Raw genomic sequence first — 20,438 nt, forward strand, 5'->3', positions numbered from 1 at the left:
TAAAAAATTTAAAATTAATTTTTAAAAGGAGAAGAAAAATAATAAAAATTAAAACTTGTAAAAAATGAAAGGGAAAAGGGGAAAGCAGGAGAAAAGTAAAAGTAAAAAAAAAGTGTGAAAAAAGGGAAGAAAAGAAAAATTATTAAGAGCAATGGTGGGGGTTGGAGTTGTGGCTCAATAGTAGAGCACACTTACCTAGAATTTATGAGACACTGGGTTCAATCCTCAGCACCACATAAAAATAGATAAATAAAATAAAGGTATGTGTCCATCTACAACTAAAATAAATAAGTCATGTATGCTTGTATTCCCAGCTATTTGGGAGGCTAAAGGCTAAGGCAGGAAGATTCCAAGTTCTAAGGCCAGTTTGGAAACTTGGCAAGACCCTGTCTCAAAATAAAAATGAAGGAGCTGGAGTTGTAGCTCATTTGTAGAGCACTTGCCTAGCACATGTGATACACTGGGTTCAATCCTCAATACCACATAAAAATAAATATTGTATTCATATACAACTAAAAAAAATAAATAAAAATGAAAAGATGCAGTTCAGTGGTAGAGCCCATCTGGGTTCAATTCTCAGTATCTCCCCCCCAAAAAAAAAAGTGAGAAAGAAATATTTATATTTCTTTATATATATGTATATATATAAACAAAAATTGGCAGTAATAAAAATATTAATAAAAAATAAAAACTTTCTTTTCCACTGAAGTGTTCAATTGTGCAGGCAATAGCAGATGTTTGCAATCTGTCCTGATCAGAGTTTCGTTCTGTGTCATTTTAGGCTGTGTGTTTCTTTTTTTTTTTTTTTTTTTAAAGAGAGTGAGAGAGGAGAGAGAGAGAGAGAGAGAGAGAATTTTTAATATTTATTTTTTAGTTCTCGGCGGACACAACATCTTTGTTGGTATGTGGTGCTGAGGATCGAACCCGGACCGCACGCATGCCAGGCGAGTGCGCTACCGCTTGAGCCACATCCCCAGCCCCGGCTGTGTGTTTCTTGAAGAGAGCAAAGGCTGGGGATTATTTCCCTACTTCTTTCCTCTATGATGCTTGCCAGGCAACCAGCATGAGTGGTTTGTGACTAGTCAGTTGGATTACCTCTCAGCTGCCCTGCATGCCAGAATGAGATAAGGAATTCCTGGCAGAGATTTATTCCAGAGTTATCTGGGTTGTGCAGTCCAAGAGCAGGGCAGGTGCTGACATTGCAGCATGTTACCAAGCTAGTGCAGAATGTGGAACTTGTTTGGCACAGGTTCCTTCTGGTGCCCTTTGTGCTGCATAGTCCAAGGGCAGGGCTGACATTCGTATTGCAGCATGTCAAGGACTCTATTGCCTTTGTGCTACACACTCAGAGAGTGGAGAGGTGTTGGGGGGGTTTGGCAGCAGGCACTGCACAATCCACTGGTGTTTTGTGACTTAGCTCCTATGTGAAAATGTAGGGTCCTTTGACTTTCTGAATTTTCACTGAAATGATTGGAACATGAGATAACATGCTACCTTTGAAAATTATTCCTTTTGGTATATACAGGTATGTTTAATGTATTATTAAATAACATTTCTTAAGCTATCTTCTCTACTATACACATACATATAGATTGATGTATTAGAGTCAGAGATAACATCTTAAATCATGTTATTTATAAATATTGGACTCAGTCTTAATCTGAAATCCTTAGAAGCTTTATGAAATAGGGGAAAGAGCAAAGAGCTTCACCTTGGCAATCAGAGCTGTGTGATATTAGAACAGCTTCTGTAAGCTTCAAGTTCTTTGATTAAATACAATACCTCTTGCATGGCACTCTATAAAGGTCATGGTCCCCTGCCATTTTATTGGTGTCCTGTTTGATACTAATGATAGTTCAGAGAGCAATAGTTAGAGCATACTAGAATCTTAGATATAAGAAGATAGGAGAATTTTTAAAAATCCTTAATCTTCATATTTATTTTCATGGTTTGGTTCTGTTAATCTCGGCTATTTGGTTAATTGTAATATACTAGACCAGTGTTTATTTTTTCTTCCCATATTAAAAAAGACTGTCTTGGGGGGTGTAGATAGAGAAATTTTATATAAAATCATTATTCCAGTAGCATGAACTGATAAAGGTATTGGAAGAAGTTACCATGTTTTTTCCAAAATGTTCCAGTACTTTACATTCTTAACAAAATGTTTGAGGTTTTCATTTCTTTTCTTTTTCTTTTTTTCTTTTTTTTGATCTGAAGTTGAACTCAGGACCTTGCGCATGCTAGGCAAGTGCTCTACTACTGAGCCTTCAGCTCTTGAGGTTCCCAGTTCTTTACATCCTTGCCAACATTTGATATTGTCTTTTTCATTATGACCATCTAATATGTGAGACAGTGGTTTTAATTTGCTTTTTCCTAATGATATTGAGACTGTAATATGTTGTAATAAACAGGGTTGATTGATAGAGGATTTGATGGTCCTTTGTGATGGAGTAAAAGGAAACAGAAAATAAGCATGTAAGTACTTATTCAAACCATTGTGGTTTTGACTCTTGGACATTCTTTGGATTCTTGGTGTCTGAGTCAGATGGCTTTTTAGTTATCTGATAAATATATATTAATACATATGCATATATGAAGGAGAGGGGAGTCTTGTGATGACAAGTTATGCTGAATTCTGTGAAGCATACCCTAAGATTCTAGAAGAGAGGCATTCTCAAAATAATTAATAAATGGGAATAGGTAAACTAAATTGACAGAATACAAACCAGGGTATGATTAAAAACAGAAATCTGAGGTTTGAGACTGGTGGTATAGCTCAGTTGGTAGAGTGCTTGCCTTGCATGAACAAAGTCCTGGTTCAATCCCCAATCCACATACACACCAAAAGAAAGAAAAAGAAAGAAAGAGCGGGGGGGGGGGGGGGGGGGAGAGGGAGGGAGGGAGGGAGAGGGGGAGGGAGGGAGGGAGGGAGGGAGGAAGGAAGAAATCCAGGTTTTCTGGATTCTTTCCTTTCTCTCAGTCTATCCTGCAAATCTATAGGTTTTATCTCAATGGTGCTCCAGTATCTCCCTCTCGTCTTTCCCTGATGTACTTGCCTTGCTTCAGGTGCTGTTTCCACTTAGGAGCAGTGCTCTACCATGTATACATGTTATCCTCTAGTTTTCTCTCTTGCACTTCAGACTCCTGTGTGCAGGCACAACAGCTCTGGCTCAGTCCTTTGATTGTGGCATACACTATCACCACCTGGTGGCAATAAGTGTGTTAGAATGCAGATTTGATGATGTCATTATACTGTCCTCATTTACTATATCTCACATGTCCGTGCTTCCAATCACTCATTTACCTTGGATGTCAGACATCTTTATAAAGTTCCTCTTGGTTTGACGGCACTTCTCAAGCATCATCTCCTGCCCATTGTAACTTAGTTCACCATCCGTGCTGTTTTGGTGTCTTGGTTAAGCATGATAGCTCTGAAGTTGGTTGCCCTACATAATATCCTGACTTAGCCATGTTATCTGTGTATCCCTGGACATGTTTTTCTGTGTATAGTTGTATTAGAGCTAACAACCTGTCTGAAAGGGGTACTCATCAGTCAGAATGGATGACAACAGTAAACAACTGGTATTGGTGCATATGAGGTGAACACTAGTTTTGCTCATGCCTTAATTTCTTTTTCTTTCTTTTTTTTGGGGGAGGGGGTGGTACGGGTACTCGGATTGAACTCAGTGGCACTCAACCACTGAGCCACATTCTCAGCCTTATTTTGTATTTTATTTAGAGACAGGGTCTTACTGAGTTGCTTAGCGCCTTGCCATTGCTGAGGCTGGCTTTGAACTTGTGATCCTCCTGCCTCAGCTTCCTGAGATACTGGGATTACAGGCATGCACACTGTGCCTGGCTCATGCTTTAATTTCTTCATCTTTAAAATAGGTATCATAAACACACTTTTATTTTGAAAATTAAATGCAATAATTTGTGCAGTTTTCCCAGAGCAGAGACTGGCACAGAATAAGAATTTAGTAAATAGCGATTATTAATCTCCTTACCATTTACCACAACTCTTTAAGCAGCATGTTCTTCATGCTTCTTGATTTAACTATTTATTTGAAAGTTGTTTTCCCCCATTTACATACAGATTTTTTTTTTATTTCTCTTATAAGACTGCTTATATGTTACTTCCTCTAGGAACCCTCAATAATTTTCTCACTCCTTTGTACAGGAAACTCTTTTTCCATGGTCTCTTATTTATAATTCTACCCTAGCATGTATTCCTCTGAATTGTTATCTTTATTTGTCATATTTTTCTATTAGAGTATGAGCCTCTTGGTATCAGGATTTAGTTGTTTTATGACTGTATTACATGTCGCTTGCATTATTTACTGGATCAATGGAAAAATAATGCAAATCTGTGATTTTCTTAACATGTATCTGTTTAAAGTTATCTGGGCAGCTGGAAAAATTGGAGTATAGATTGAATTGTTTTTCAACTTTTCTGTAAGATTGAAATTATTTCAGGGTAAAAAGATTATTAAAATATCTGTTTTACCATAGAACATACTCTTAAAAATTTTTTTAACAATATAAGATTGCCAGTGAAAGTGTTCCTTATTGCAACAATCCCACCCCTGTATATAGCACATTTACCAGTTTGATCTATGTAATGTTTAAAGAAAGATATTTTGTAAATTTAGATGCTTGAATTAGATAGTTTTTAGATTTTTTTTTCAATCTTTAGTTTCTTTTACTCTTTAGCAAAGAGAGGGAGGGCAGAAAATAGGAAAAAAATGTTTTTTAAAACATGTATGTTCATGACCCTTTTTTTAAAAATAATAACTTTATTTTTTCTCTTTGTGTGTGGTTCTGAGGATCAAACCCAGTACCTCACATATGCTAGGCAAGCACTCTACCACTGATCCACAACCCTAGCCCTGTTCGTGACACTTTTAAGTGTGATCCTAGAGGCATTTTTTTTTTCTGCCTATTATATGGGATGTTTAGGTTATGGCTTCCTTTGACCACAAGACCAGGGCCATTACCTGTACTATACTATTCGACACAGCAGCCTTCTCAGCTCTGTGATCTGTGGCTCAGACTTGTGGTGGTTGCACACACTCTTATCACTTGATGACAGTGTAAGTTTCTAGAGTCCAAAGATGGACGTAGTGGAAATAACAAAAAATAAAACTTTTGAATATTATATCTGCTTGGTCACTTTGGAGTTTCTCTCTTTCTATTTACTTTTTTTTTTTGGTGGTGGTTCCAGGAATTATACCCCAGAGCCTTGTGCCTGCTAAGCAAGTGCTCTACCATTGAGCTACACCCCTACCCTTCCATTTGCTCTTAAAGGGTATCTTATTCCTATTTGAAACATAATTTTCTAGTTTCATGTACTTTGCACATTTTAAATTACAAATTGAGTAACAAAAAGGGAACAATTTAAGTAATGATAGATACATATTAATTAAAGATCAAATATCTATTTTTAGTACAGTTTACCTGAATTGTTTCTATAGTGTTAATAATCCAATGTTCCCCTTTTCCAGTTTTAATATATTAGGAATGAACTCTTCAGTATTAATTGATGTTAAGAATAATGCTTTACATGGTACTGGTACCAAAACAGGCGGGTGGACCAATGGTACAGAATAGAGGACACAGTGACCAATCCACAAAACTACAACTATCTTATATTTGATGAAGGGGCTAAAAGCATGCAATGGGGGAAGGATAGCATCTTCAACAAATGGTGCTGGGAAAATTGGAAATCCATTTGCATCAAAATGAAACTGAATCCCTTTCTCTCACCATGCACAAAAGTTAACTCAAAATGGATCAAGGAGCTTGATATTAAATCAGAGACACGGCGTCTGATAGAAGAAAAAGTTGGCTATGATCTACATACTGTGGGGTCAGGCTCCAAATTCCTCAATAGGACACCCATAGCACAAGAGTTAATAACTAGAATCAACAAGTGGGACTTACTCAAACTAAAAAGTTTTTTCTCAGCAAAAGAAACAATAAGAGAGGTAAACAGGGAGCCTACATCCTGGGAACAAATCTTTACTCCACACACTTCAGATAGAGCCCTAATATCCAGAGTATACAAAGAACTCAAAAAATTAGACAATAAGATAACAAATAACCCAATCAACAAATGGGCCAAGGACCTGAACAGACACTTCTCAGAGGAGGACATACAATCAATAAGTACATGAAAAAATGCTCACCATCTCTAGCAGTCAGAGAAATGCAAATCAAAACCACCCTAAGATATCATCTCACTCCAGTAAGATTGGCAGCCATTATGAAGTCCAACAACAACAAGTGCTGGAGAGGATGTGGGGAAAAGGGTACACTTGTTCATTGTTGGTGGGACTGCAAATTGGTGCAGCCAATTTGGAAAGCAGTATGGAGATTTCTTGGAAAGCTGGGAATGGAACCACCATTTGACCCAGCTATTCCCCTTCTCGGTCTATTCCCTAAAGACCTAATAAGAGCATGCTACAGGGACACTGCTACATCGATGTTCATAGCAGCACAATTCACGATAGCAAGATTGTGGAACCAACCTAGATGCCCTTCAATAGATGAATGGATAAAAAAAATGTGGCATTTATACACAATGGAGTATTACTCTGCATTAAAAAATGACAAAATCATAGAATCTGGAGGGAAATGGATGGCATTAGAGCAGATTATGCTAACTGAAGCTAGCCAATCCTTAAAAAACAAATGCCAAATGACTTCTTTGATATAAGGGGAGTAACCAAGGACAGGGTAGGGACGAAGAGCTTGAGAAGAAGATCAGCATTAAACAGGGATGAGAGGTGGGAGGGAAAGGGAGAGAGAAGGGAAATTGCATGGAAATGGAAGGTGATCCTCAGGGTTATACAAAATTACATATAAGAGGAAATGAGGGGTAAGAGAAGAATAATACAAGTGGAAGAAATGATTTACAGTAGAGGGGGTAGAGAGAGAAGAGGGGAGGGAAGGGGAGGGGAGGGGGGATAGTAGAGAATAGGATAGACGGCAGAATACATCAGACACTAGAATGGCAATATGTAAATCAATGGAAGTGTAACTGATGTGATACAGCAATCTGTATACGGGGTAAAAATGGGAGTTCATAACCCATTTGAATCAAACTGTGAAATATGATATATTAAGAACTATGTAATGTTTTGAACGACCAACAATAAAAAAATTATATTTAACAATAAAAAAAATTTATACAAAAAAAGAATAATGCTTTATTTACAGCACTCTTAACAGTTATTAGATCATTAATCATATAAAATTCCAGTTTTGTAATATGTATGATTATAATCATTAATAAGGATGCTTATGCTGTTTCCTTCAGGTGAAATTCCTAAACAAGTTAAAGTGAAAAAATTGAAGAACCTAAAGACTCTGGATTCAAAACCTGGTATTGACTTCTTTTTTTTCTTTTCTTAACTTTTATTTATATTTATTTTATGCTGAATTTATTTCTGTGCCATAAGTTTTGATTTCTTCCACTTCTTCTAGGATGTCTTTTTCTTTTGTGCAACCTTCTCTTCTGGTTTAGGAACAGTTTATTTCTTTCCAGGGAGGATCATTTCTGTGTAGTAGGGGAGCTCATGTATGGATTAATCCAACCATGAGCTCTCTAAGTATGGCAGTGTGTTTCGTGTGCTTTGTTCACCTTGGTATGGTCAATAATCAGAGAATCGACATGTAAGTTCAGCATTACTCTCTGCATTTTAAGCAGGTATTGCAAAAATTCTAAATTCAAGAATTTAACCATTTAAAGTTGTGCTCCATTTGTGTACAAGGTGTCAAAATGCATTCTTCTATCATGGGTAAGTAATTAGAACCAATTAAAAATAAATGAATAAAAATTTTAAAAATTTATTTAAAATAAGTGGGATTTAATTGAAATTAGCTATTTAAGAACTTAATTTTATTCTAATTTAAATTCTAAATGCAAAAATTATAGGTCACTGACCCTATGTCCAGCCTCACTTGGCCTGCAATATCAACCCACTCCACCATTGTAATACTAGAATGGCACATATTGCTTCTTTAAAGTGACTTCTTTCAAATACTTGGTGGCTTTTCATGTATGCATGTCCTTGATGGACTAAGCAGTTTCACAGGTATTCTTAAAGTTAACATAAAGATTTGAACCTCTCGATTTGTGTGATTTTGGGGGGACTTTCTGGGTTAAGAGAATAAGAACCATTTTCACAGATCACCTCAGACCACCTCAGGCACTGTTCAGGAAGAGATGGTATTGACTTTTATTAAGTTTTAAATATATACTTCTCTGGTAGTTGAATTTTTCTCTTTACCATATTCTTTTCTTTTCTTCTTAGGAGTTTATACTTCTTATAAGCCATATCTAAATAGAGATGAAGAGATTATAAAACAATTACAGAAGGTAATTACTTGTTCATATTATTAAGTCTCTGTTCTGGTATGTAATATCTATTTAGGCAATATATGCTTTGTGAAATGGAGTCTATTATTTTTTTTACTGGAGATTGAACCCACAGGTGCTATACATACACTGAGCTACATCCTCAGTGCTTTTTTTTTTTTTTTTTTAATTTTAAGACAAGGTCTTGCTAAGTTGCTGAGGCTGGCCTCAAACTTGAAATCCTCCTACCTCATCCTCCAGAGATGATATGATTACAAGTGTGTGCCACCAAGCCCAGTGAATCTCACTTTAAAACCAAAGTTTTATAAAAGTCAAAGTAATAGCTTGAATATTGAAGCTGTATCTACCAAGGAATGCCAATCTTTCTAGAAACTTGGGAGTTATAGTAAAAAGAAAGTCATAGATTCTACCATGAGGTAGTTCAGCATCTAATGGTAGGAGATAAAGTTTTTAAATGTAAATAGTATTAATATAGAAAATATGAAATTAAGATTTCTTCACTATGAACTGATTTTTTTTTTTTTTTGATGTGTGTATGTGTTACTAGAGTTCAAACCCAGGGGTGCTCTACCAGAGTTACATCCCTAGCGCCCCCCTCCCCCGTTTTTTTGTTTTTTTTTTTGTTTTTGGAAACAGGATCTCTAAGTTACTGAGGCTGACATTGAACTTGCAGGCCCCCTGCCTCAGCCTTCCAGGTAGCTGAAATTACAGGTGTGCACTGTGTACAGCATGAATTGATGTTTTTAAGTATAGGATGTTCCCTAAGCTAAAGTCTCTTTAAGTTTTGCTTTAAAGATTCTGTTTGTGTTTAAATAAAATTTATTTTTTAATTGAAGCAAAAACATAAAATTATACATGTTAGTGGTGTGCCATGTGATGTTTTGATGCATGTATGCATTATTTAATGCTTAAATCAGGTCAAACATACCTATCCTCAATTTTTTCATCATTTTTTTTATGGTGAAAACATTCAAACTCCTTTTTTTCTGGATTTTTGAGATATCCAGTACATAATTATTATCTATAGTCACCTTACTGTGCAGTATAGCACACCAGAACTTCTTGATCCTGGCTGTAACTTAGAACTAATGGATCACTCTTTCTCTATCTCCCCTCCCTCTACTCTTCCAACTTCTTGCAAATGATTCATTTCACAGGATAAGACACAATTAACTTCAAATTAAATTACTGGAAGATTAAGTTCTAGGTTTTTTTATGTTAATATAAATATGTTTACAAAGTTGAACTTGGTAATTATCAGTGTTTTATATTTCTGGCCACTAGAACGTAGGTTCTCATTATTTCCTCTTTTAAGGGTGTACAACAGAAACGTCCTTCTGAGGCTCAAAGTGTGATTCTCCGTCGATATTTTTTGGAGCTGACGCAAAGTTTCATCATTCCATTAGTAAGTTAACAAATGTGTCTTTGCTTAATCTAATGATTTGTTGAAGGTATATGAACTATTTTCCCATCCTCTAAGCCTTAAGTTGTGTGCCTGCTTAATAAATTAGCCTAAAGCCCTTTGCAAGAGACTTGGATTCTTTGTTCTGGTATTAACTGTGCAACTTTGATAAGCCAGTTCATTCCACTTTTTCTTCAGTTTCCATGTTTGTAATATGTGGCTAATTCTACTTTACCTAAATACTTTCCATGTTTGTATGAATCTTAAATGAGATCATTAATCTGAGTTTTTTTTTTAATTTGGCAAAAAAAATTTTTTTTCTATTTCCATTCTTTGAAAGTAGATACAGTTTGCTTAGAATAAAGATGATTTTAAGAGCACACAAAAGTTGAATGCGAGTGATAAAATTAAATCCAATAATCCAGAGTGATGAACAGTAAAAGATACCAAGAAAAAGTAGGCACAGTGATACACACTTGTAATCCCAGCAACTTGGAAGGCTGAGGCAGGAGAATTACAAGTTTGGGGCCAACCTGGGCAACTTAGAGAGACCTTGTTTCAAAATTAAAACAAACAAACAAAGGTGGTAATGAAGCTCAGAGGTGGAGTACTCCTGGGTTTGGTCCTTAATACAGGGAAAAAAAAAAAAAGATAGGTGCCTTTGACTTCCAATTCTCCTGTCTTACTCTTCTGAGTAGCTAGGATTATAGGCATGCACCACCATACTTAGCTACAGCATAATTTGTAGCTGGACTTTTATTTATATTATTAATAACTATTAGCATAGTTAATTGTAGTCTTTAGTAGATACCCTGCAACCATGTAAATTAAACAGTATTTTCTACAGTTGATGAATATAAGACCACAATATTTTGGATAAACCTCTTAATGTAGTGATTTTAATATCAGTGTTATTCATTCTTTGGAAACAAAGTGTTTTAAGTGAATTAAAGTTATAGATAATTTTTTAAAAATACTTTTTTAGTTATACATGGGTACAATATATTTTGTTTGTTTATTTATTTATTAAAGAGAGAGAGAGAATTTTTTAATATTTATTTTTCAGTTTTCGGTGAACACAACATCTTTATTTTATTTTATGTGGTGCTGAGGATTGAACCCAGCACCCCGCGCATGCCAGGCGAGCTTGAGCCACATCCCAGCCATGTTTATTTATTTTTATGTGGTGCTGAGGATTGAACCCAGTGCCTCACATATGCAAGGCAAGCACTCTGGCACTGAGCCACAACCCCAGCCCAGGTTATAGGTAATTTTGAAAATACTACATACATCATGACTGGTTTAGTATAATTATTTACATTAGGTATTTATTTTTCCCTAGTATCTAAAGAAAAGTCAACACTAAATTGTTATAGTAGCTATGAATCAGTCTGACACACACTTATTGATTGATTCCACAGGTTTGTAATAATAGTTTAATGTCTGTTCTTTCAATCTACTATATTAGGAATACAGCATTTACAGAACAAATAAACATAGGTTGAACAACAATCCAAGGGTCATGTTAGGTCTTCAGTTAGCTGTCAGATGCTCAGCTATATATCCACACTGTATGAACAAAGTCAGATCTAATTATTTATCAAAAGGTGCTGGTGGATGCTGTTATATGCCTTCTAACATAGTTCCTGGGCCAATGGCCAGTGGAGGAAAGAGCAGCAGAGATGAAAAACCTTTAGAAATTTCACCAAGAAGATGCTCCTTTCTCTTTAGTGTGGTGTTTCTCATACTGAGAGTAGATGTGTACTTCTGGTATTTAAGGAGGAACTCCTTGGGGAGTTATATTTTTTAGATGACTTGATCAGCCATTTATTCAATCCAAGTTTTTCTTCAAGATCTTCCAGCTTCTTTCCTTAATAACATCTTTTTTGGACTGAGAGCTGTTGTTTTCTCTAATGCTAAGGGAGTCTGTTTCAGAAGCTCTATTTGTATCTAGTGGTGCCTATGAGTGAGATGGCTGTCACATTGAGAACTCTTGGAGCTACTGCATCCCAGATTCATGCTGGGCACCTGGCAGTATTTTTTCCATGTCATCATTATAAACAAAAACTGAAACTGAAGCACTGCTCCCATTTCCATTATTGCTAAAGTGCAGTTCTATCCAATAGCTCTTCAGGTTCTTCTGCAGCCTGGAAACTGCTCTGACATGACCTTGGAGGGCAGCTACAGCTGCCTGATTGGGGATCAATGCAGAGCTGAGGGTTATGCCTCTGCATGGGTCAGTCTGAAGAAGGAGCTTGTCCTAGGCACATCCACTCACTAGTTTAATGTGAAATACTATTTTTTTGGAGGGAGTACTGGGGGATTGCTCTACTGTGCTAAATCCTCAGATCTCTTTTGTATTTTATGTAGACAGGGTCCCACTGAGTTGCTTGGCACCTCGCTTTTGCTGAGGTGCTTTGAACTCACAATCCTCCTGGCTCACCCTCCAGAGCTTCTGGGATTACAAGTGTCTGCCACTGTGCCTGACTGAAATACTATTTTGATTGTTGTGTTTTGTACCTTAAAAGAAAGTTACCTTGGATTTTCTTTCTCTGATATTGTTTTTTAAATATAGATTGATATCATATTCATGAAACTATCCTTCAGGATAACAGGGATCATGTCTGTCTTGTTATCATTTCCTCAGTCTGGCATGTGATAGCATTCTAATATTTATGGAGTAAATGACTAAATAATATGACTATTTTAAGAAATTCAGTGGAATGTCATAAACATACAGAGTCTCACAATGTGGTCCTTACCTGGAGACTGCATCATAAATTTTGTCTGGTTATTTGTCTAGTTATTAATATAATCTATCTGAACATTATATGAGGGCAATCTGAAGATCTTTGTTCATTTGGGGGAAGAAATGTTGTTTCTTGGTGTGTGGATGTCAATTACTTTTGTTCTCTTTATATACCTACCTTTCAGGCTGGGATCATAGCTCAGAGACAGAGGGAAGTTACTTAGCTTTTTGAAGCTTTGGTTTCACAGTAATACCTAACACAGAGCATGGTTGCAAGGATTACAAGAGATCACGCATGTAAAATATTTAGTATATTTGCTGGCACATAGTTACTCAATAAGGTTAACAGTTATCACTAAAATAAGATCTGGGTGCAGTGATGCATATTTGTAAGTCCTAACTACTTTGGAAGCTGAGGTATGAGAATCATTTGAACCCATGAATTTGGGACCAACTTGGCCAACATAGTGAGATACCCATCTCAAAAAAACAAAACAAAGCAAAAAATGTTCTCTCTTGGATTGTCAAAGATTTAGTAACATTTTTGTTGTAAATGACTTCCAACTCAATCTAAATTTAGCTATATCTATTGTGGGCATTGATGGAGTTGTTGCTGTTAATTTGAAAGAGCATATGATGGTGAGTAGAAAAAAAATGATTCAGTCTCCTGTACACTCACAACATAGATCACTTCTGTGATCTACATGGTGTGGGTTTTCTGTCCACCAGCAAGCAAGCAGTTCTGCAACAGACACCAGTGAGATGTCCTTTATTTTGATTCTGACATTGTGTATCTGGATATAGCATCAGACCCTACAGGTTGAGGGCTCAGTTCCCAAGATTGCACCCTTCTGTTCAGATTTCAGTCAGAAACCTCAAGTTGTTTACCTGTGCTTCCAACTGCCTGGCGGTTGGGTTCCTACAATCCCCTCCTTGGTGTTGATTAATTTGCTTGAATGACTCACAGACTTAGGGAAACACTTAACATTTACTGGTTTATTATAAAGGGTATTACAAATGGTACAGATAAAAAAAAGCATAAGGTAAGATGGGGGGGAAAGGGGCATGGAGCTTCCATGTCCTCTCCTGTTCTACTACCCTTCGGAACTTCATGTATTCAGCTGTTGGGAAGTTCTACACACACTGTCTTTTGGGTTCTTATGGAGACTTTATTGCATTGGCATGATTAAAGCATGGATAACTATGTTAATATGTGATTGGACAAAAAAGATATGATCTAATGCTAATAGACTGAGTGGAGAAAACCAGCAAGGTGTGTGTATTCATATTCTTCAGCAGTCCTTCCTTGTGGGTATGGGACAGGACCCCTTCTGAAATGGGGGTCTCATCATCTACTATCAGACAAGGTATATCAGAGAATTTATTTATATGTTCAGCAGTTCCTAGTTAGATGGAAGATTAGAGTCTCTATGACCCACCTTGGGAGAGAGATAGTCTAGTTACTGTGGCCTGCCTTGAGAAGGGAGTTATAAGTCAGGAACTGTGGATAAAAACCCCAAAATATATATCATAATATTATACTAGAAAACCCATTTTTTTTTTTTAAGTTTAAGAGCTCTGGGTTGAGCATGGTGGCACATACCTGTAATCCCAGCAAATAGAGAGGCTGAGGTAGGAGGATCACAAGTTTGAGTCAAACCTGGAAAACTTGGCAACACCCCACACAAAAAAAGAAGGCTGGGGATGTGGCTGTATGTAGAGTGCTTCCTAGGTTCAATTCCTAGTAACTGCTGCTTGTAAGGTAAGAATGTTAACCTTTAGGTTAACTTTTATTAACTTATTTTTTTTTTAAATATCTTTTTAGTTGTCAATGGACTTTATTTTCTTTATTTATATGTGGTGCTAAGAATTGAACTTAGTGTCTCATACATGGTAGGCAAGCACTCTATCACTGAGCCACAACCCCAGCCCTTATTAACTTATGTTTTGGTTTTAGGAAAGGTATGTGGCAAGCTTGATGCCTTTGCAGAAAAGTATCTCTCCATGGAAGGTATGAATATATCCAAATAAATTCCTATTTAAATTTTGTAATTATAATTAACTTCTCTGAATGTATCCATTTCTAATTTCTTAATATAGCATATCTTGTTTTGTAGAGTCCACCCCAATTAAGACAGTTCCTTCCAGAAGAATTTATGAAAACACTTGAGAAAACAGGACCTCAGCTAACTTCTAGAATAAAAGGCGATTGGATTGGACTTTACCGGTTAGTCTTTTCCCTTCATCTGTAGAGCTTTATTTAAAAGAAAACAAAATAAAAAATGGCCTTATACATTCTTTTTAGAAAATTCTATTATTTGGAATGTTTTTCTGAATTATAGATAAGAAATATACTAAAGAGAGGAAATAAGTCATAGTCAAACTTTGCTTCTTGCATTTATTTTTAATAGGCATTTTCTAAAGTCTCCAAATTTTGATGGCTGGTTCAAGACTCGGCGAAAAGAAATGACTCAAAAACTAGAGGCACTCCATCTAGAAGCTCTTTGTGAAGAGGTAGAAAAAGTGTGTTTGTGTGATGACTAACAACTATTGAAAGTAAAGATAAAATTATCTTTAGAGGTTGAAGATAATGCCCACGTCTGCATCTTTATAAATAGCAATGATATTTAACTTTTCTAGATTATATACTTTGTGACAGGGACTGTGTGTAGATGATTTATATGGGTACTCCTTTTTTAATCTTCACAATTCATCAAGGTAGGCACGTTAGGATCTTTACTTGTGGCTTAGAACTTGAGTGACTTGTCTTAATTTCACATCACTACTAAGTAGCAGAGCCAGCAGTGTTCTGGAGTCCACTTGCATTTGTCCATAAGAGCTAATTGTGCACATCTTTTCCTAGTTAAGCATTTAGTGACTTCAGGTTGGTAGTTTGAAATTGCATACAGTTGGCAAATACTATAAAGACTTTTTCTGAAGAACTGGTTGCTTAATATTCATCAGCAACTGGAGGGAGTTAGGATTCAAATTCAAGCCATCTAACTTCAGATCTTTTCCAATATGATTTACTCATCTTTCTCACTCAGTATTAACAAATTTTTCATGGCTTGGGTTGGTTTTTCATACAGTATAATTTACCACCAGCCTATTTTAAATTGAACTACTTGTGAAAATATATAGTCTTATTTTTCTTTTGTATTTAGCTTTAAATATTGAGGCAGCCTAGCCTCAGTGTTTTCTTTCTAATCATAAATTCCCAGTGACTCTGGCTCTGAGAAAAAGAATGAAGAAAACAACAAAGTAAGTCCAGGAGAGTTTATTTGAAGATACAAAGTTTACATCCAGTAATACATTCATGTTCAGCTTTCTTGATTTGTTAATCAATATATATATATCTTTTTTTGGTACCTGGGATTTAACTCAGGGGTACCTGACCACTGAGCCACATCCCCAGCCCTATTTTGTATTTTATTTAGAGACGGGGTCTCACTAAGTTACGTAGCACCTTGACATTGCTGAGGCTGGCTTTGAACGTGCGATTCTCCTGTCTTAGCCTCCTGAGCCGCTGGGATTACAGGTGTGCACCAGTACATCCAGCTACTAATATTTCTTATAAATTATTTATTGGTATGGGAAAGGAATTTAATATTGCATTGAGCTACAATTTTTACTTTTTTTGGTACTGAAAATTAAACCCATGGGTGCTTTACCATTGAACTTCATCTCCTGTCCTTTTTAAATTTTTATTTTGAGATAGGATTTCATTAAATTACTGATGCAGGCCTTGGATCTTGTGATCCTCCTGCCTTAGGCTCCCAAATTACTGGGATTACAAGCATATGCCCCTGTGTCCAGCCACAATTTTGTGTTTTAGTTGTCTGTTTGTTGGTTGACCTAAAAGGACTATCTCAGAAAGGAACTTTCTTCCATTTTCTTTTACTTCCAAATTGTATAAACTTTTTTCTAACTAATGTCAAAACTTACCTAACAAACAAATTCTAGAATACTATGATAATTATTCTTATATTGTAATGGTATATATGAGTTAAATACTGTTCTTTTCCTTCTTTTGCATTAGCCTTAGCTATTAAAATAAAGAGGTTTGAATATTGAGTACATACTGATTTGGGATTTGCTTATTGTTCTAGGACCTACTTCTCTGGATCCAGAAACACACAGAAGTAGAAATAGTAGACCTTGTACTGAAGCTGAAAAATAAGCTGGTATGTAGCCAAAGCAGCTGAAGATTAAATTGGTGTGTGAAGGTATTTTCCTCTGATTTGAGATTGGTCTGTTAATGGTAGATCTGAACAAAAATATTTGGTCACTCAGGGAGATCATAGAGATGCCATATTATTCTAAAGATTTTTACATGAATTTAATGAATTCTACAAAAACATTGCCATTTATATTTAATATCATGTAGTATATCTAGGTTTTATCTATGAATTTATATAGGAGCCCTTTTTTGGCTTATTCATGTATTTTTTTAAATGGCATGTTCTTTGATTTTTTAGTTTCTGTAAATTCTAGTCTGAGATGGAAAGTTTCCAGCTAGGCTTGGTGGTGCACACCTGTAATCCCTGTAACTTGGGAGCATGAGACAGGAGGATCTGAAGTTCAAGGCCAGCCTGAGTAACTTAGTGAGGTCCTAAGCAACTTATTAAGACCCTGTCTCAAAAAATAAAAAGGGCTGGGGGTAAAATACCCTAGTACCAAAAAAAAAAAAAGGGGGGGGGGGGACAAAAAGACTGAAAGTTTCCAAGTTGTTAGAGTGTTAAGACTGTTTATATAGAGATCATAATATATTAATAAAGATCCATTTAAATGCTGCCAAATGTTGTAGTTGCAGGCTGATCGAGAGCATTTACCTGTGAAACCTGACACTATGGAAAAGTTACGGACACACATAGATGCAATTATCTTAGCATTGCCAGAGGACCTGCAAGGCATACTGCTCAAAACAGGCATGACGTGATATTTTCCAGCCAAAAAGGATTGTGCATCATGAAGCATACTGACATTTCAACCAGACGCACAAAGATCTTCCAGTGGCAGCAGAGTGGAAAATAGCTGTGAATGCTAAGATACAGGGTGGAAAGACTGTATTGTATAAACAGAACTTTTTATTGCATTATTTTTAAAAATGGATATCTGTGGTGGTTCCACTTTAATACTGAAACACCGAAAGGCAGTTCTATATTTTTAATCATGTTCTAAAGTGCTCTTATGAGAGACCTGAGGGGCCATCCGTATACGTGATTCCAAACTGCAGTGCTGGCATTGCAGATATTTTTTTAAATTGGTGCTGCTTTGCCCAATCATGTTAAAACTCAGGGGGTTATAAAAATAACATTCACACTGGCTATCTTCTTAAGAAGGAAAAGACTGAACTGTCCAACTATAGTTGATGCTTATGTAGTGCCTTTTGTTGTCCTTCATGTTTCACAAAGTCCAGCTGCTATTCTTGAGGCTTTTTCTTATTTGATTATGAAACATAATTTTATGAAGGATTATATTGACTAATCAATGCTTTAAAATGTTTATTAGAAGGCATGGTGGTTTTTTTCAATTGTCATATAGGTTTTTATTTCATTATTTTCTTCACTATTTTCACAATGTAATCTTACCACTTTCTCCAGAGGCAAGAAGGCATCTAGTATTAATTATGGAAGACTTTATTTTCCTTTACCCTTTATTCATTGGGTCTATGTAAATTAATAAGCTTGGATGCTTTTCAAAGATAATTCTAATTATGAATCTCATAATCAAATATTTTTTAAAACTGAAGTATTATTATTTCAAAGGCATTCATAAGCCTTTTATGCAATAGTTATTTGAGTGATTATAAGGTTGATTTCCAGCATTATTTGTTGGGTAGTGTTATTTCCCCAAAACTAATGTTTCTCCGAACATTCTTCCTATTGTTTAACATGGGAACTTTTGTTTTGAATCAATGTTATGGTTACTATGGTTTTTTTTTGTTGTTGTTGTTATTTCTCTTTTGTTTATACTACCTTGCCAAAAAAGAAGAATGTGATTTAGTTTAGTAAGATTGGTTTGTGTTTGAATGAGAATATCCTACAGAAGCCACTATTTAAAATAGGCACACATGATGTAGCACAAATGTAAATAGTTGTGTCTTAATTACCCTCTCAACTACCAAATATAGTTGTATGTATTTGTAAAAGAAGTGACTTCAGAAGCTATCTCTTTTTCTCTGTTGCTATAATTCTAAAGGGCATTCCTGACCTAAGAAAGGCTCCTTGTGTTTGTAAGTTGGTCTACTGTGGTTCGATACCCAGATGTGCCCTTTCCTCATGGATGCAGTATCTTGAAGCATACCTCTACGTCTAGAGTATGGCATTTGGAAGAACTCATTTGCCTAGCATCATAGGGGTTATTTTGTGAAACAACAGTTGACCTTTCAGAAAAGGGGCAACTACTTTTTTATGCTAAAGTATTTCATAACTTTCTTGGAAATTTTATTTAGGTATAAATGGTCATCTTATTATTTTTCAAAAAGGTGTATTTTAATAATCTTACAATTTATATACAGTTTGTGACCAGAATTTGAGTCATTAGTGTCATATCAAGGATCTTTTAAATTATACCACTACAGGATGTGTCATTTCAAGTTTATTTTGCACAGCTAAAGAGTAGCAAAAGATGCCAATTAGCATGATAATGGTGTCCTCATTTACTGTATGTAACTGAAACTTAACATGTTTGAAAACATTATACTCACACAGTTTATCTCTTTAATTTCAAATTATGTACTTGTAAGAATAACTTAAAGTTTCATTGGAAACTGAGAAAGACTGGTAATTTTTTTGTGTGATTTTCAGATTTTTTTTAGAAGACTTTGTTAATATCTAAGCCCTGCCATTTAATGTTTTCTCTCCACCAGCATCAGAAGGAATCACTGCTTTAAGGGTATTAAGTAATGCCTAGAGTGCCTTCTACTTATAGTCCAAAAGAGATTTTGTGAAGGCATTTTGGTCATTACCAAAACTGAATTAAAGGCCTTGGATTTTAAATCACCTGGATGTCTTGTCTTATTTCTTTAAGTTTGAAATGCTTGGAAAAGCAAAGCATAGTTAATGAAACTAATGTATTAAGAGATTCCTTTTATTTTCGGACAGATTTTAAGAAATGAACACTAGGAACTGTAGCACATGCCTGTAATCTAGCAACTCGGGAGGCTGAGGCAGGCGGATTCTGAGTTCAAAGCCAGCCTCAGCAACTTAGCAAGGCCCTAAACAACTCAGTGAGACCCCTTCTCTAAAAAATAGGGCTGAGGATGTGGCTTCGTGGTTGAGTGACCCCGAGTTCAATCCCAAGTACCAAAAAAAAAAAAAAAAAAAAACCTTTCTCTGTGTACTAACTATGAACAGATGAATAGTTCAATTAGTAAAAGGTTAATTAAGAGATTTGATATCCCTTCTATACAAGTGCATTGATTTTACAAAATATTCCAATAAAAATATTTTAGCCAGTCATACTGGCACATTCCTATGGTCCCAACTACCTGTGAGGTTGAGGTGGAAGAATCTCCTTAGCCCATGAATTTGAGAGCACCCTCGGCAATATAGCAAGGCACTGTCTTAAAAAAATCTTTTCAAGTATCTACATTTTATTAAGATTATCCTTCATTTACTACTTAAGAAAAAACTTTTAAAATCTCTAACGCTTTAAATAAGTTACATTTGTTTCTTCCTCTTCCTTTTAAAATATAACAAGCATAATATAGCTCAGTGGTAGAGTACTGGCTCAGCACACATGAGGCCCTGAATTTCATCCCCAGTGCTGCCAAAAAGAAAAAATAGAATGTTAAAGTAGCAAATACATTATTCTTTGAATTTTAACTTGTTTGTTAAATACATATTAGATGTAATTCCTCTTTGAAATTACAGATAATTAATGGCCTACAAGATGATACA

General features: G+C 35.7%; 1 protein-coding gene across 4 annotated transcripts in view; it reads left to right on the forward strand.

The window, feature by feature from the left end:
• Positions 1 to 19,530, forward strand: part of DENND6A (DENN domain containing 6A) — a 72,343-nt gene extending 52,813 nt beyond the window's left edge. Inside the window, exons 13-20 of one of the 4 annotated variants that reach the window (XM_081284141.1) lie at positions 7,322 to 7,387; positions 8,319 to 8,383; positions 9,699 to 9,788; positions 14,492 to 14,545; positions 14,652 to 14,761; positions 14,946 to 15,057; positions 16,644 to 16,718; positions 17,342 to 19,530. In XM_081284141.1, coding sequence (XP_081140267.1) covers positions 7,322 to 7,387; positions 8,319 to 8,383; positions 9,699 to 9,788; positions 14,492 to 14,545; positions 14,652 to 14,761; positions 14,946 to 15,057; positions 16,644 to 16,718; positions 17,342 to 17,473 — 704 coding nt within the window. In that variant the 3' untranslated portion in view covers positions 17,474 to 19,530. Of the gene's footprint in view, positions 1 to 7,321; positions 7,388 to 8,318; positions 8,384 to 9,698; positions 9,789 to 14,491; positions 14,546 to 14,651; positions 14,762 to 14,945; positions 15,058 to 16,643; positions 16,761 to 17,341 lie in introns of all 4 variants that reach the window. The other 3 variants (XM_081284143.1, XM_081284144.1, XM_081284142.1) reach the window with 3 other exon arrangements.
• The last annotated feature ends 908 nt before the right edge of the window (positions 19,531 to 20,438 follow it).

Source organism: Spermophilus citellus, assembly GCF_964194105.1.
Source record: "Spermophilus citellus genome assembly, chromosome: 3".
NCBI classification, from domain to species: Eukaryota; Metazoa; Chordata; class Mammalia; order Rodentia; family Sciuridae; genus Spermophilus; species Spermophilus citellus.